General features: G+C 37.2%; 1 protein-coding gene across 1 annotated transcript in view; it reads right to left on the bottom strand.

The window, feature by feature from the left end:
- Positions 1–4,679: 4,679 nt before the first annotated feature.
- HOOK3 (hook microtubule tethering protein 3) overlaps positions 4,680–18,642 on the bottom strand; it is a 96,788-nt gene continuing 82,825 nt past the window's right edge. Inside the window, exons 20-22 of the mRNA XM_066234104.1 lie at positions 17,145–17,249; positions 16,906–16,977; positions 4,680–14,231 (exon numbers count right to left, since the gene is read on the bottom strand). Coding sequence (XP_066090201.1) covers positions 14,091–14,231; positions 16,906–16,977; positions 17,145–17,249 — 318 coding nt within the window. The 3' untranslated portion in view covers positions 4,680–14,090. The remainder of the gene's footprint in view (positions 14,232–16,905; positions 16,978–17,144; positions 17,250–18,642) is intronic.

Below are 18,642 nucleotides of genomic sequence, written 5' to 3'. Positions count from 1 at the left end.
ACTCCCTCCATCTCTGGGGAGCTGGCCTCCACATTAATCTTTTAAGGATCTTTATGCTCCTTGTACACTTTTCCCCCCTTTTGGATGCTTGTGTTTATATCTCAGAACTTAAGTAATTCAGGGTTTTTGTCTTTTGAAATGAAAGTTCTAATATACAAGTTATGTTACAGAAAAGGTAAACATTTAACAACTATTTACTATCATGTGCTAGGGTTGCTCATGGCAGTAAATAAAGCCTCTATTCATGGAGTGTCATTCTGGTGATGGGTAGCATCACCCTAATATACGTCTAGGTGTTCAGGGTGTGCTACTCCAAGATAAACTTTGACATACTACTTTGAGCTGTATGTAGGCACTTGCAAAACAGCAGATGCATGGGCAAGCTTTCTCTGAGCTTTCTTTCCTTTATCTGTCTAAAGACAGATCCTCCAAAATGAATTCAATTGTCATAAATCCTCTCCCCAGGAGTTTTGAGAGTAGAAGCAGACACCAAATCCAGACAAACGTCATCACAAACTATCATGCCTCCCATCAGTTCTTCTAAGAGCTCATTCATCTTTCCTAAAAATCATTTACGCTCCCCTAAGAGGCCCACATGCACCCCCCCCCCCCGTTTTTCCCATTAAGATGGTATTTAAGGCTGAATTCTAGGCAACCTCAGGAATTACTAATTTTTCTGGCTCTCCCAGGTACACATGAAGTATACATGTTAATAAGCCTTTTTATTTTTCTCTTGTTAACTTTTTATTAAAGGGGACTCAGCCAAGAACTCAGAGGGGTAGAGGGAAAGTTATTTTTCACCCTTTCACATAGTCAGAAAGGCTTTTATTTTTTAATTTTTTTACAGAGGCAGAGAGTCAGAGTGAGGGATAGACAGGGATAGACAGATAAGAAACATCAATTATTAGTTTTTTGTTGCGCATTGCGATACCTTAGTTGTTCATTGATTGCTTTCTCATATATGCCTTGACCGTGGGGCTACAACAGACCGAGTAACCCCTTGCTCGAGCCAGTGACCTTGGTCTAACCTGGTGAGCTTTTTTTTTTAAAGATTTTATTTACTCATTATAGAGGGGGGGAAGAGAGAGAGAGAGAGAAGGGGGGGAGGAGCAGAAAGCATCAACTCCCATATGTGCCTTGACCAGGCAAGCCCAGGGTTTTGAACCGGCAACCTCAGCATTTCCAGGTTGACGCTTTATCCACTGCGCCACTGCCTGGTCAGGCCAGAAAGGCTTTTGTGGAAATTTCTGAGCAGAGACCCAAAAGAGGAAAGAAAATGCATGCCAGGTAGAGAGAATGGGAAGTCCATGCTTAAGGTCTTCTTGGTTCACCCGGAACTGAAGCCCTGTGCATGAGGTCATTCTTCCACTGTGAAGCGGAGTGTATGCAGTCGGCCCCTTGAGCCTCATCTTGTCTGCGACAATTTTTACAAATAAAAGAGGTGATGCTGCATAGTTTCCAAGAGTAGGTCCTAAGAAGCTTTAAAGCTTTCACTTGGGTCTCTGAGAAGTCTTGCTCAGGGGAAAGCTAGCTCTATTGTATTAAGTCCATCTACCCTGAGATATCCAACTACTACTCTATTTTGCGAGTGTCCAGACCAGTTAGGTCACGAGGTTGTACGGAGTTGCCTGATCAGCCCTCAGGTTCTGTCCATATCAGTCATGGTACCAAACATGAGAAAAGCCTTCAGATGACTCTAGCGTCAGATATCATCTAACTGCAGTCAAATGACTGACCCCAAATGAGAGCAACTGAGCCTGTCTCCAAACCTGAAAGACAATATACCATTTAGAGCCATTAAGTTTCGGAGTGGGTTGTGATGTACCAATAAGCAGCACAGTAGAATAAATATTCTTACAGCAAATTGGTAGACTTGCAGCTGGGACACTTTTCTGTGTTGTCCCTCACTTGATCATACAAATCTTTGAAGGCAAAGACATTTTTAAAAATTGATTTTAGAGATAAAGAGAGAAAGATACATCGATTTGTTGTTCTACTTATTTATGCATTCATTGGTTGATTCTTGTATGTGCCTTGACCGTAAATCAAATCCACAACCTTGGCATATTGGGACGATGCTCTAACCAACTGAATTACCTGGCCAGGGCCATATTTTATTTTTATTTTTGTGATTCAGCCAAACTTCTCATGTGCTTCAATGTTAAATACTTGGGACAGACACAAAAATAAACACTAAACTTAATATGGTTACTTCCATGCTAATATATATATGCAAAAACTTACATATGTCTTCCTGACATGAAAATGAGCTATGTGCATACTAGCTTTTTTTTCCCCCCTGAAGCTGGAAACAGGGAGAGACAGTCAGACAGACTCCCGCATGCGCCCGACCAGGATCCACCTGGCATGCCCACCAGGGGCGACGCTCTGCCCACCAGGGGGCGATGCTCTGCCCCTCCGGGGCGTCGCTTTGCCGCGACCCGGAGCCACTCTAACGCCTGGGGCAGAGGCCAAGGAGCCATCCCCAGTGCCTGGGCCATCTTTGCTCCAATGGAGCCTTGGCTGCGGGAGGGGAAGAGACAGAGAGGAAGGAGGGGGAGGGGGTGGAGAAGCAAATGGGCGCTTCTCCTGTGTGCCCTAGCCAGGAATCGAACCTGGGTCCCCCGCACGCCAGGCCGACGCTCTACCGCTGAGCCAACTGGCCAGGGCCAATCAACTGTTTTTTAAAAAAATGTTATTTATTTATTCATTTTAGCTAAAGGAAGGGAGCAAGAGATGGAGACAGAGACAGGAACATTGAGCTGTCCCTGTGTGTGCCCTGACTGGGGATTGAACCAGCACCCTCTGTGCTTTGGGACGATGCTCCAACCAACCAAGCCATCTGGCCCTGGCTGTGGTCAACTTTAAATGTTGTAGAAGAGAGATGGCAATTATTTTATCCATTTCTTTTTTTGTTGTTGAAGTTTTTAAAAATTGAATATATCAGAGTGACACTGGTTAAAAAATGATATAGGTCCAGGCGCACAGTTGCATAACACATCATCTGTACACTGTATGGTGTGCTCACCAGCCCAGGTCAAGTCTCCTTCCATCATCACTATTTGTTCCCCCATGCCCACCTCCACCTCTCCCCACTCCTCTCTTGATTTATCCTTTTTTTTTTTTTTGTATTTTTCTGAAGCTGGAAACCGGGAGAGACAGTCAGACAGACTCCCGCATGCCCCCGACCGGGATCCACCCGGCACACCCACCAGGGGGCGATGCTCTGCCCCTCTGGGGGGTCGCTCTGCCGAGACCAGAGCCACTCCAGCACCTGGGGCAGGGGCCAAGGAGCCATCCCCAGCGCCCGGGCCATCTTTGCTCCAATGGAGCCTCGGCTGTGGGAGGGGTAGAGAGAGACAGAGAGGAAGGGGGGGGTGGAGAAGCAAATGGGCGCTTCTCCTATGTGCCCTGGCCGGGAATCGAACCCGGGTCCCCCGCATGCCAGGCCGACGCTCTACCACTGAACCAACCGGCCAGGGCCCATACTAGCTTTTTAAATCTTGGTGCTAAGTTCACTTTTGAATTACTTAGCTGATTATTTTTAACGTAAGTATAATCAATTTTCACACTGCAGCTACCACTTAAAATTTTAACACTAAGGGTGCCATATTTCAATAATGTTTAGGGTAGAGTAGAAAAAGGGTGAGTTGTAAGGGTCTACAAGGCAGGAAAAGGGTCCTTATTGCCTAAATAGAATGCCACCAATAATGCTTTATATGTTAAACAAAGTAAATACTCTACTATTGGTTCTTGCTGTACTGTCTGTGGTAAGACTGATAATACTAACATGATAACTCTTAGAGGGGAGATGCCATGTATTAACTTTCACCTCTAAGAATTTTGGAGAATATGTTGACAAACATTAAGTACAGGCCTAAGTCAAAACAAAACCTATCATAGGTACTAGAAAAAAATCTCAAGGAATATTCCTGATTACACTAAGTCTGGCATAATCTCTAAGTTGATAGAATACTTTGTCAAGTGTCAAAGGCAGGTGGATGACAATTATTAGATATGTGTCTGTCATGGTTTAAGTGCAGAAAAAAAACAACCTCATCTCAATTTTTATACAAGTCTTTATTTACAACTTGTTTAACAACAACTGTACACTTTTTACTTTTTTGCAGCCTTGAAAACATTTTTGTACTTGAATGGGAAAATATAGTTTGACCAAATCTTAACTTTATTCTTCATATACATATACATATATTATATGCATACATATAAACATATACATATAATTAATACCATAACAAGTTGGCAGTCATAAAATTAAAATGAATAAGTGGTATCAAAAGGAAATACAATATAAGATTTCAAAAAAATTAAAAACCTGTCTTCTGGTGGTTTCTTGGACTTTATATTTTTGTGACTTTAGTAAAAATTTCTTAATAAGGTTCTCTACCAACTCATTCACCTCAAAAAAAAAAAGAGTGAGAAAATCCACCAATCTAACACACAGTAAATGGTTGGTAAACATGGAAAAATGCTTGGACGCCAATGTTGCTAAGTTTGTATTGATTTTACTTGTAATGTGGCTAAATTTGAATTGAGAAATTTAGTCCTATCTGGATTTCATTTTGGATTATAATGACCAAGAATGAAATTGTGATATTATCAATTCAATAGTCAACCAGACATAAGAATATACCTAGCAATATCCTTTTTACAAAGGCTAAACTTCAATAGATAACTACAGTGTCAAATATGAAACTAACAACAATTCACAGATCAATCAATACTTAAGACATGAGTATAAGGCTTTAAAGCTGGGATTGTAATCAATACAACTCCAACTCTATTGTAGTAAGATGTTTTCCAGCTCATCTGAAAAGTTTAAAAAATACTCTAGGGGGGGAGGAAAGCCGCTTTCTATCCCCAAATCTTTGATAGAATTTATTAATCAAAATAAGGCAAATTATTAGACCTGTCTGAATTTTACCATTCATTATACAACCAAAAATTGGGTGTTATAAATGGTGGGGCAACTGTCAAAACATGAACACGGCAAAACAAGACAAACCTGGAAATTATTCTGAGCACAGAGCATTCGGAATTACGCATGACCTGTAAACAGCAAAGTTAGTGACAGCAATGACATTTTAGTGCATTTTGGATTTTAAATAACTAAGGCTATTAAAAGACAAAAAGCTACCATTAAAAAACTAGAAGGTCTCAAATCATTGATTGATATATGTGTACAGTCTGTACAGTCATTTCCTGTATTTATACTAAAATGCTATTTATTTCAAGCATATTGAAAATTTCCCTTAACATGAGTCTCTGTAGAACACATTAGGCCACCAAGTAAATAATAAACTCAAATCACAGCGTTTACTCATCTGAACTTGAACAATAATAAGAATTTCGCCATGATTTGCTTGGAATTTGATACTATTGGGACAAATCTATTGCTTGATTAAAACATTTTAAAAGGAAGAGGAAAGCATCATGACTTCCTAACAGGATAGGTTAACTAAGTACCAAACTGGACTCAAAAGGATTATGATTAGTCTTTTATTTTCATTAAAAACCTCAACAATGCATTTGTATAGATCCTTTTAGTTATTATGTTAAGTGCTTTAGTAAAAGGCCAACTAATTAATGTTAAAAAAAATTTAGTTAACTAGAATAAAATGTTTGCTTCATACATAAAATTTAACTTGATCATTACCCAAGTTATTAAGTGCAAGAAGCTGAAGAAGACCAAATAAATTATTTGGATCTTGATGTACTTTTAAGGTAGAATATGACCTTAGGGACAGAAAAGAATTGTTGGCAACTCTCATTAGTTCTAAATAGATTTAAAAGTAACAAAATAGAAGAATATTGTGTTTATCCACTTTTACTTGTAAATAAATTAAACATTCATCAGTTTTTGCTTGGTAAGTGTTAGAGACTATCATCTATGTTAAAACAGTACTTAAAAAAGAAAAAACTGAAGATACTAAGTTATGACTTAAATGATTTAATTAAAACATTTGAAAAGTAAAGTGCTGATAATCTATTTAAAAATATATTGAAAACTAGTTTCAAAGAATGGAATTTTGATTTTTCCAGGGTCTTTAAAAAGGGCAGGCATTAATTTTAATAAGAAAATAGCTTTATTTAACTCTTAGGGTAAAGTCTAAGTGTTATCATACATTAACTGAACAGCTTTATTTTGTCCTTATTTTCCCTTTGGGTATTACAGCACTGTCAAAAAGCATTTTCTGCAATGACAAAAATGTTCTAAATGGGTTTTGTCCAGGACGGTAACCACTACCCATGCGTGGCTACTGAAATATTTAAGTGGAGCTGAGTGACTGGGGAACCAAAATTGTAATTTCATTTTAACATTCTCATGTGGCTAGCAACTAGTGAACTGGACAATGAAGGTCTAAAATCTACTCTTAACTAGATTAACAAGAAACCAATAAATGATAAAAACAATTAGAAGGAGACCAATTCACTCAACAAACTAATTAGTAGATATCCAAAACATATTTTTGTTCTTGTGTGTGTGTGTGTGTACGCGCGCGCGTGCATGCGCAAGTGTTTAATCTTTTACACTGGGAGGACAAAAAGCAGAGTCTAGACTTCTATTTCAGTGTTGCTCTCTTGTAGGTGACCTGCTTAAGCAAAGCACAACAGCAGAATAGAGGGCAGTGCAGGAGAAAATACTACAGAAATTTCTCATACTATGAAGACATTTCTCTCATCAGAAAACACAAAATAATACAAAAATTTAAGGGAATGTTCTTATGAGCAAATCTTCCTGTTTTTTGGCAGCAATCGTATGTGTCGGTGCTTATATAATAACAAATATTTTGGTACTTTTTGACTATTCAAGTTGTAAGTGGAAGTCCTTAAAATAAAACCTACTGGAAGAGACCTGACTCCTAAAAACATCTTACCAAGACAAAAGCTTTGCTATATTTGAACTCAAGAAAATGACCAATTATATCTGTTATAGTAGAACTAAAAATATTCATGTAGCATTCTGCCATCCTTAGGGTCAGCCTTTTCCCCTCCCCTCCCCCCCCCACTTTCCAGGTTCTCTGACTCGATAGCTCCTAAACTCGACTTTCTCCTGGCTCCGCGTGTAGATGCAATGATAAAGAAACAAGGGATGTTCGGGACAGTTTGTGTATGCAATGATAAAGAAACAAGGAACGTTCGGGACAGTTTGTGTATGCAAGGATAAAGAAACAAGGAACGTTCGGGACAGTTTGTAGATGCAAGGATAAAGAAACAAGGAACGTTCGGGACAGTTTGTAGGTTTGTATTTTAGGAAACCAAAGTTAAGAACATCTTCTGATTCACCAGAAGCTTGTTTACTTTTAACTATTGCCAACTCCAGAAAACAAAGTGTTTCAAGGGTGTTTACATTTGAGAGAATGTGGTCTCATGAGTTCTTAACTTATAAATGAGTCTTATGAATGTGAATTACAAATGTCATACATGCTTAGTAGTCCCAACCTAGCTTCAAATAGATTTTCAGACTTAGAACTTCAGATCCGACTTTAAAAATTTCAGGAAGAATACAAACCACAACTTATTTGGGTAATCTTTTACATTTTTCTTAATGAGTGCTCTAAAATAAGGAAAAGAACCCTGGTGGAAAAGATAAATAAAACATGCCACGGAAAGACAGAAGGAAAATAATCAATATGAGTAAAGTGCTGTGAATCTTGCAATGAAGTATAAATAATACATAAATGGTTAAAATAGTAAATAATATTAAGACACTCATTTCTAATAGTGACATATATAAAATAAACACATGATGGAATATACATATATAGTAACCACTGACCACAGGTTGGAAAATGCACCAAGAAAAAAAAAGTCCTTTTTATTAATTTCACAATATATTTGCTAATTATTTTCTTTTGCCAATTTAGGTTTCTAAAGTGGTAATGCCTGCTCGGAATTCTCCCACATACACTAGTAGAGCCTCAGTGTGCTTTGGTCATTTTCTTTTTCTCACTTTTAGGTTGTTCTTCTCATGACCTTTAATTTTTCCTTTAAGCTCTGAATAGGTAGAATGTAATACGGGATATCTGATAGCCCCAGGGGCCTGACATTTTGAGGCTATGGATACATTCTCTTAGGGCTTCATCTTCTGACCCTAACCACCTTATTCAGAGCTGGTAATAACATATCAGGTACAAAATGGCTCTCCTTGAATATACTTTTAAAAAATGTATACTCTTGCCTTCACTTTAAATTTTCTGTGGGGCTACTATGTATAATTAAGGAGGACATAAAATTGAGCCTATGGTTTGTAAACTAGACAAAGCAGCGGATCCAGATAACTATTAGGAAGTTGGTAGTGATTTTCAGCCCTACGTATTTCTTCTCATCAACTCACAGTATTTTATTCTTATTAATTGATTTTAGAGAGAGAGGAAGGGGGAGAGACAGAAACATTAACCTGTTCCTTTATGTGTCCTGACTGTGGATTGAACCCACAACCTTTGTGTATCAAGACATAAAGGTTGCTCTATCCAACCGAGTTATCCTGCCAGGGCCAAAATCACAGTATTCTTAATGAACTTAAATCACTATCTTAAGTTTAGTAATGGGTTAAGAATTTCAAAATGAAAATAGATGCCTCCCCCTCCAATGATAACACATTGTGCACCCAGTTAATGCCCAATAAAGGGAAGGATAATTAGAAAATAAATTATATTTTTGTCTACTCTTTTACTGAATGATCACATAATAATGTCAGAATATTTTATGTAAACTATTACTTTAGGAACATTTGTTAAGGCAGTGTAAGTTTTAATTGTATTAATACTTCCATCTGCCTGGAAATGCTTTATAACTAAACCATTTCTTATCCTAATAATCTACTCCACTCTCTAGGAATGGATTTGCCTTACCAGCAATTCTGTTACTTGCTCAGATCTCTTGTGCTCATTTCTATACAGCATACCAACTTATCTTACAGAATATGATTGGAAGATACTAGAAAACAGAAAAATACTGAAGAGAAGCATAATGTAATTGCTGATATATAATTGTTAGAAAATGTTAATAGATTCCCCCACAATTGCCAAAACTCATACATCTGCCATAACTTGGTTCAGGCCTCTAGTTTTTCAATAACTAATGTCCCATATCTCTATCGTTTAAGTGCAATGTGAAGAATCCAAGTGTATTTAAAGATAACATTAAGTATACATTTTTAAAGTTTTTATATTAGAAAGATAATACATGTGAATAGATTGATAAAAGGCTATTTAAAAACAAAATAATCAGTACATACTTCCCAAGAACATAATCAGTGATTTAAAAGAGATGAGCCTGACCAGGTGGTGGCACGTGGATCAAGTGTTGGACTGGGACACGGAGGACCCAGGTTCGAAACCCCGAGGTTGCCAGCATGAGCGTGGGCTCATCTTGTTTGAGCAAGGCTCACCAGCTTGAGCCCAAGGTTGCTGGCTTGAGCGTGGGATCATAGACATGATCCCATGGTTGCTGGCTTGGGCAAGGGCTCAATGGCTCTGCTGTAGTCCCCCCTCCCCAGGGCCAAGGCACATGTGAGAAAGCAGTCAATGAACAACTATAAGGTGCTGCAACAAAGAATTGATTCTTCTCATCTCTCTCCTTTCCTATCTGTCCCTATCTGTCCCTCTCTCTGTCTCTGTCATAAAAAAATAGAGATGAATGTCATTACATTTGCGCTTCCTTCATTTTATAAAAAGAAAGGTAAATATTAATGCTTCCATGATTTGAGAAAATGGGAGCATGAGGCTAGGAATTAGCTGTGTTAGTAACAAATTATTTCATTGCTTTTTAGGCTTCTAGGAAATGAATGATATTTACTGCAAAACTTTATTTTAGACCCTAAAATTATTGTGCTGAAATTAGAAAATTTCAAAATTTTCAATAAAAGGATATACACTAATTATTATTTAAATATGCCTTATAGAAAGAAAAATAATTGGATGACAGATACATTGAAAATAGTCTTCATATAAAAACTTCATGATATAAAATATTGAAATCGTTAGTTACAAAGAATAAGCTTTGAAACCATTTTCTAAATGTTATGAAACTGGGTTGTACAACTACCAAAATAAGCTGCCAATACAAAGAGATGATCATTATTTAATGGAAAATCCTCTTAATTTTAAAAAAGGGAAAAATGAAAAACATGCTAAAATCATTTTCAAAGTTTCTGACATCCCATTTTAATTTTGTTGAGTTTACTCTTTCATCCTACTTTGGGGTTATCACATGGGCCCCTCCCAAAGCCAAGGCTCCACTGGAGCAAAGTTGGCCCGGGCGCTGAGGATGGTTCCATGGCCTCCGCCTTAGGCACTAGAATGACTCCAGTTGCAACCGAGCAATGCCCCAGATAGGCAGAACATCGCCCCCTGGTGGGCATGCTGGGTGGATCTCGGTCAGGCGCATGCAGGAGTCTGTCTCTCTGCCTCCCCACTTCTCACTTCAGAAAAATACAAAAAAAAAAAATGAATGCTGATCTGAGAGCAAGAGACACTCAAAAATATTTCATGTCATTAGTTAACAGGAATGGACAGAACTGTTATTCAAAAGAAGATGTGAGTAAAGTACCGTATAAATAAAATGTCTTTTCTTCAACCTAACTCATTTTCACTTACAACTTGTTGATCTGTTTGGACAGGATGCCTTTCTGAAGATTAATGAAATATGTAGGCTGATATCTCTGACTAGATAACATTTAGCTTAATTTTGTACAATTGAGCTTTTATTGTAGAAATAAAACAATACAACCTTAACAATATTATGGATAATTATTTCCTTATTACAATCTAAGTATCTCATGAAGCCAATTTTACCAGGCTAGGGCTATCTAATAGAAATAATTCAATCTCGATCAATTTTGGAACATAGGTCCTTTACTTAGGGACTTCTTTTTCTTGGTTATTAACAAGTAATTAGCCAAATTATAAAAAGACATGATTGAAATTTTGAAAGTTTTTTAAAGTACAACTAACTATATTATTTTCTTTTTAGATGTGGTAAGCTACAATGTTTGCTGGGGCTTTTTCCCATTGTGAACTTCTTAAATACACATGGCAGAACATAAATGTTATGCTTTAATAGTCCTTAGTCATTTACTTTGTATTTTCTTACCCTGGTTAGAAGGAAAACAGCAAATATGGTTTCTGTTTATAAGAATTCAAACATTAGGCTGATGGATCACCTTGAGCTAATATATATAATAACACTGTACTTACTTACTCCAACGCTGAGGGCAGGACTAGCTCCACTGTCCTAGTGGATTGTGACTTCATGAAACGAATGTATCTAGGGAATTTGTGAAAACATAGCACAGCACAGCTCACATCTAGATAAAGCACCCACTGTCTGTTATGTCTTTTACCTTCCAGACAGACTGTGCGTCAGCACAAACCGCCTGAGAAATTCTTAATCATTTCAGGAGAAACAGAAATTTTATGAGTCCTGTACAAAGCTGGGCAAGAGCAATGGGGTTGTCACTGTCACAGCTAAATTTGATTCCTGTCTTTTTTAAAAATATTGTAGGATGTTTAGAAATATAATTTCTTCTATGTGATAAAAGTAATATACTAAACTTTAAAGGTACAGTAAAGGAGAGTGTAAGTTAAGATGTAAAACACCAAAATAATAGCATGCAACAGATACTGAAGAAAAATAAGGTAAAACTTCCTTCTAAAAGCTTGGTACCTTTCCAACCCATTTAGAGATCTACCTCTGAGTAGGTGGGTGGGTCAGATACTAGGACTAGGGAAATAAATAGAGAAGTAAAATTAAAACCTTTTATCTTGTGGGATACAATTCTTTTAATATAGTTTATAGGCTCTTTCATGTTCATCCACCTTATACTGCAGGTATATTTTCCCAATTAAAAAAAGTAATAATTTCCCCATTATTTTACTTTTACCAAGTTAGTGTTTACCTTCTGTTTTAAAACAGTTGAATCCTTATGTGATTTGTAAAATGAGGGGCTGGAGGTAAGAACCATCCTTAATAGTTTTTGATGTTTTATTGTCAAAACTTTCTATATTGTTTAGGTCTGCTTAGCCTCTTGAAACCCCACAATGCATTCTACTCACGTGGTTCTCTCCATTATTACTAATTCTTCCTTCTTTACAGTCATATCAAGCAGAAGCATTCACATTGCTCCTAGATTTCTGTACTTAATGTAAAAATTAGGACAATGCATGAAGTCATTTCAGTGTATAGTCTAATACTTTCTTCAAACACAATTTCTGAGGACAAATGAAAACATTACTAATTTTTAGATCAATTTTCTAATAGAAAGTGGAGGAATTTAAAATCAAACATTTGAATACAATTTCTGAAAATTCTCAGTTATATTTAGCTTGATTTAAAGTTACTAATTTGTTTTTAATATACAGAACTAAATGAAACTTGAATTTCCAAAGAGCTAGTACATGAAATAAAATTCTCTTATTAGATGACCTATTTAAAAAAAAAACAAATTTAAAAAAGTAACCCAATTTCAGTAATTGTTTGTTTTTAAAGAAATGGGCTATGGTGCAAGAAAAAGGCTGGAGGGGAATTTAAATAATATTGGGGTCCAAATACTTACATTGATATGTAAAGTCAGGCACAGGCATTTCATTTTCAAATAAATGATATTTTACATTTATATAGCACCTTATATAGTCAAAGTGCTTTACTTATCAGTGACAACCATTCATCAATGTAAATAAACATAGTTTACAATCAATCTATCAATAAACCTAAACACTTTGATGCAACCAAATACCTAAAATAATCTTTTCAGTAGCAAATTCTGGACTAATACATAGAATTAAGAAAAAATGTAAAAGAGACCTGTCACAATATCACATGTCAGAAATCACTTATTGATCTTAATGACTGATATTAAGATGTTAAGTATCAGGAATTACTGAGAAATAGAAGTGTTTATATTAAAAATTAGTAAAACAAATGAGATGCAAGTCAACAAAGGAAATTGCCCAAAAGGTAATGTTACCAATTACTTATAAGTATATGAAAATTAGGTCTCTAAGATGTGTAGGGCAATTGAAACTATCATCAGCCACACTGCCAAATTCTGATCCTAAGTGACTGTAATATTCCAAAACAGGACAAAGTTAATGCACTGCCAGACTTTCTCTCTTCTGTAATTTTCCCCCTAACCAATGGTCGGCAAACTCATCAGTCAACAGAGCCAAATATTAACAGTACGACTGAAATTTCTTTTGAGAGCCAAATTTTTTAAACTTAAACTATATAGTTAGGTGCATTCCTTATCGAGGTAGCGCCCACACGTGGTATTTTGCGGAAGAGCCACACTCAAGGGGCCAAAGAGCCGCATGTGGCTCACGAGCAGCAGTTTGCCGACCAAGGACCTAAGCAATGCATTCACTTCTGTCAGCAACAAGATAGCAAGAAATAATAAATTCTATGTATTTATGTTTTAAAAAGTTTCCAAATCTTTGAACAAATTTAATTTCCTATAAAACAATGTGAAAACTAATTTTTTCCTTCTAAATAATTCTGCCAGGTGCCTAAGATCTGATTAGCACCTCTGCCAATGTATTTATGTCTTTGCAAAAAGTGCACTTGCCAACCATTCATTTTCTATAGTAAATATGCAAGTTATCTGAAGTGCATTTGGAAAACAATTGAAAACACAGATTAATACATCATAAAAAGATTAATTCCCTTTAAACAAAGACATTCTTATAAAGCATGGTAACACAGAGGCACAATAAAGAATACAAACTGTATATCAATTATTGGCAGAAAATCTACTTCATTACAAAGCCTACACCAGAGGAAAGGACGTTTTCCATACAAAGAAAAGTACTACACTATTATACAACACTTTTAATTGGGCATTTAAAAAACTTTTGGCACATTAAAAGGAACTGAGATAACTACAAAATAAAGGACCAAGAAACTAGAACTTTATAGATACAGAGAGAAAGTTCTCAAATGAGATACGACTAAATATCAGCATAACATAGAGACAAAAAATAAGCTGCTGACTTTCCTGAAATGGTGTTATGTGTAACAGAAGTATGTTTTGAATGCAGGATGTTTCATATGCTAATGGCAAGACTGGTCTACCTTGCTGTGGCTGGCTGCACATGGCCCGGGTAAGATCTTCTGGTGCTGGTCGCTTGTCTCTGCCTCGCTAGGAACGACTGCCCTGAACCTGTACTAGCAAGCCTATCTTCAGCCGCCTTTTTATGCAGAGTCATTCCCTGTATCATGTAGAAAAAAACGGTAGTCAATGAAAATAGAGTGGAACATACTCTCACAAAAGACAATTTCATCATGCAGATTTTGTTACACATTGCATCATCATAAGGCACAATTAGGAATGCTAATTCTGCTCATTATAGCTTAAAATAGACATTTCAGATTCCAACAATTAGGTACAAAATCATCCTTTGGGAAAATTAAGGCTTAATTTTTTGAGTTGATAATAACCAGAACAATAGATAATAGACAGATTTTTGAAATACAGTACCCATTCTCAATCACATATATTTCCCTTTTAAATCAAATGTATGAAGTGATTTTCCAAGAAAAATAGTGCAATTGATTGTTGCAGTTGATTCACAGAGGTTGTGGAAACCACAGGGCATATTTAGAATGGAAAATCACAAATGCACTTGCTGTTTCTTAAGGTGGAAAGGCACACTAGGTGTATATAATACATACCACTATGCTGTTTTTCTTCACTTCAGGCAGACTTCTATTCTCAAAACAGATTAAGAAAAGTTCCTGACAGCCCAAAACAGAGGGACCAACAGGGAGCAGGGGGTCTTTCTTGAAGATGGGAGGATGGCCTACTAGCTTAGAAAGGAGAGGAGCCATAATTGCTGAGCCCAGAGCACCTTAACAGGAGGGAAGTAACACTGTCTAAACACAAAGGAGTAACCACAACGATGAGCTTATGAGTAGATCAGGAAAAGAGTGGTTTTGGTATTCATTTAATGAGCCAGTAAAGAACCCTGGCCAGACAAACATTACACACTGACAGTGGCTGTTTAATCTCATCAGTGATTGATACATGTAAACTGATGGGAGGAAGTGGAAGGATACAAGGAGGAAATGATCAATCGTGAGCCAGGAGGAGAGGTAAGCTATGTGAAAAGACACACGGCCTTCCCAGAATGAATTGGACAAGCTGGCGCAGAAGACAGAAGACTAAAACATTAATTCTATCACTAGCCGCTTCTAGGAAAAACACTGGTCATGGCTTTGCATTTTTGATAGAATTGCAGTCTATCATATATACCCAAACATATTAACACATTCCTCCATTTTGCCTGTAAGAAAATCCAGGACAGGTTTTTTACTCGATTTGAAATCAAAGCCTTTAAGGATCTGAATAAAACTGACAAGTATCTATCAGTAATCTTTTTTTGTTTGTTTGTTTTTTCTGAAGTTGGAAACGGGTAGGCAGTCAGACAGACTCCCGCATGCACCTGACTGGGATCCACTGGGCATGCCCACCAGGAGGCAATGCTCTGCCCATCTGGGGTGTCGCTCTGTTGCAACCAGAGCCATTCTAGCACCTGAGGCAGAGGCCATGGAGCCATCCTTGGCACCCGGGCCAACTTTTGCTCCAATGGAGCCTCGGCTGCGGGAGGGGAAGAGAGAGACAGAGAGGAAGGAGAGGGGGAGGGGTGGAGAAGCAGATGGGCACTTCTCCTGTGTGCCCTGGCCAGGAATCGAACCTGGGACTCCTGCACGCCAGGCCAACACTCTACCACTGAGCCAACCGGCCAGGGCGTAATCTTCATTTTTTAACTTGACTACATACATTAACAATTACAGTTTATTTAAAATATACTATTCTTTTCACTTTCACATTCCAAGCAACTTATTCAAATTCTTCATACAGTTTTAAGGCCTCGGTACCCACGACCAGGCCCTTCTTTGAGACACTCCCAGCCCTCGTCATCTTTACTTCCATTTCTACTGAATGACAGTAGAACTTTCTGAATGTATGACTGAAGCTGTTACTGGCTATCTTATTGGAATATACCGTGTGTAAAGTCTACTCACAGTTATTCATTCACTCTCTGGAGAGCTGAAAATTAGGACTATTCTTTAGTAATATGTCACAGAATAAATACATTTAGTTCCATAAGAAACATAGTATGTGAAGTCTTAAGAAGTTAATCAAGAATATAAACTTAAATTACTAATAGGGATTGAGGGGCAGAGTGCCAAGATGGTTATTACTAACGTTAAGGGAGGATACAACAGAACAGGAGAGTGGAGTCAAGACTAATTCAGAGAGAACTTCCTTAAATATATTGGTTTTCTTTCCTATTTTTTAATTCTATTTTTTAATTTTAATTTTCAAGAAACATATACTTGTTACAGTAATGGTATTCTAAATCACCTGATTTCCTCTTTTGTTTTTTTAAATTGTGATAACATCTTAAATACATAATTTAAAAAAATATGTACTTTTAAGCAAAGCAAATATAAATGTGGACATGTCATGAAATTGTATGAATTTTTGACAAAGATCAAATCACATAATCAAGAGGTCTGCGACACTAACCTTTAAGACAGTATCAACTGTAACTATAAATCAGAAACAATGGTATTGTGCCAATAACACAACTATAGGGTCGAAGAAGGTTGATGAAATGAATCTAGTTGAACTACCTTTCTCAGGCAATTAACACTTTGAAAAGAGAGAAGTGGTCTTACTGGGAAGAACAAAACAAAGAAGGAAAGGAAGACAAAAAGTCTAGGAAAAAATACTGAAAAAAGGTTTTGTTAGTGTGTGTTAGGACAACAATTACTTTCAGATTCATTTGGTAGAATTACTTCTATGGTAAAGGTAGTGTAATAAATATTACATATTCACTGAACTTTGCAATATGTTTTGAAGTGTTGTTTTCTTACCATATTGTACCAGGCACTAACAATATATTTCTCCTCCATCTCTCTTTGACTCTTTGTTTTCTCATATTCTTTCTAAAGAAATAAGCACATGTAAACATGTAAAGATGAAAAACAATATCAATATCAATAAAATAGAATTAACTCTTGAAATTAATGGATACAACTATATATAGTAAAAATTCTAGGAAAAAAAAAAGAATAAAAAACTAAATATCTTATTGTATACTACAGCAAATTACCTCTAGTGAATGGAACATTCGGTCCCGCTCCTGAAGCTGATTTTTAAGAGCTTGTATTTCTGGTGCTGCTCCTTGATTCTGTTTAGGATCTAAAGTACGGATAACCTGTAAAACGTAACAAAAGAAAGAATTCAACCGTGTATAGAGTGTCAGCCCGGTGTATGGATGTCCAGTGTTCAATTCCCGGTCAGGGCACATAAGAGAACCAACCATCTGCTTCTCTACCCCCTCCTTCTGTTTCTCCATCTTGCCCTCCTGCAGCCCGTGGCTCAATTGGTTCAAGAGTCAGTCCCAGGTGCTGATGATAGCTCAATGATCCAAGTGTCAGCCTCAGGCCCTAAAAATAGCTCAGTTGATTCAAGCATTGGCCTCAGATGGGGGTTGCCAGGTGGATCCTAGTTGGGTACATGTGGGAGTCTGTCTCACTATCGTCTCTCCTCTCAGTTAAAAACAAAAACAAAGCAAATTTAAAAGTCTCAAACTGAAAGAATGCAACATCCAAGGAAGCACTTATGTAAAAACAACTAAAGAAACATTATGAAAATGAAAGCTATTTTACAAGGACACCTTAAAATGTGAATGCATGAAATAATACTCAATTATTACAACATTTTTTGTGTGTGTGTGACAGGACAGAGAGAGAAGGACAGATAGGGACAAACAGACAGGAAAGGAGAGAGATGAGAAGCATCAATGCTTCTTTGCAGCTCCTTAGTCTCCTTAGTGGTTCATTGATTGCTTTCTCATATGTGCCCTAATGGGGGGGAAGGTGAGCCCACAGCACAGCGAGTGACCCCTTGCTCAAGCCAGCAACCTCTGGGCTCAAGCCAGCGACCATGGGGCCATGTCTATGATCCCATGCTCAAGATGGTGACCTCAGAGTTTCAAACCTGGGTCCTCTGTGTCCCAGTCCAATGCTCTATCCACTGCGCCACCACCTGGTCAGGCATTACAACTTAATTATAGAAAACACTTTAATTATGTAAAAGAATAAATTATGAGTAATTTTTGCTTAAAATTAATAAATTTTACTACAGCTGCCTCTACTGAAAGCTATTTATTCTGCCCCCGCCCCCTAATTTGGTTCAGCTAGCCCTTTGCCTCTGACCAGGCATGTACTTAGGAAAAGGGTCCTGATGGTTTCAAAGCCTATCATTGTGACCCATCTCCTGTTCTGCCAGTGGCTTGGATTAGGCATGGGCATGTGATGCAATTCTAGCTGGCCAACTAGAGGTCTTCTGGGAATGTCCTTTTGCTTTTTGGCCCAATACATTTACTATTAAAAATGACCAAACCCAGAGAAAACTTGAAAGAGCAAAACAATAAAAACCCATTTCCTTTAATACATATTCACCATTTATTGCACTATCACATTTGATTTCTCTCTCTACACACACACACACACACACACACATACACACACACGTTTGCTTGTTTTAAAGCAATCTGCAGACCTCATAACGTATAACACTTAAACCTCAACATGCATCTCTGTAGA

This window comes from Saccopteryx bilineata, chromosome 6 (assembly GCF_036850765.1).
Source record: "Saccopteryx bilineata isolate mSacBil1 chromosome 6, mSacBil1_pri_phased_curated, whole genome shotgun sequence".
Taxonomy (NCBI): domain Eukaryota; kingdom Metazoa; phylum Chordata; class Mammalia; order Chiroptera; family Emballonuridae; genus Saccopteryx; species Saccopteryx bilineata.
Note: the sequence above shows the minus strand (reverse complement) of the source record. Positions and strands in the feature narration are given on the sequence as shown.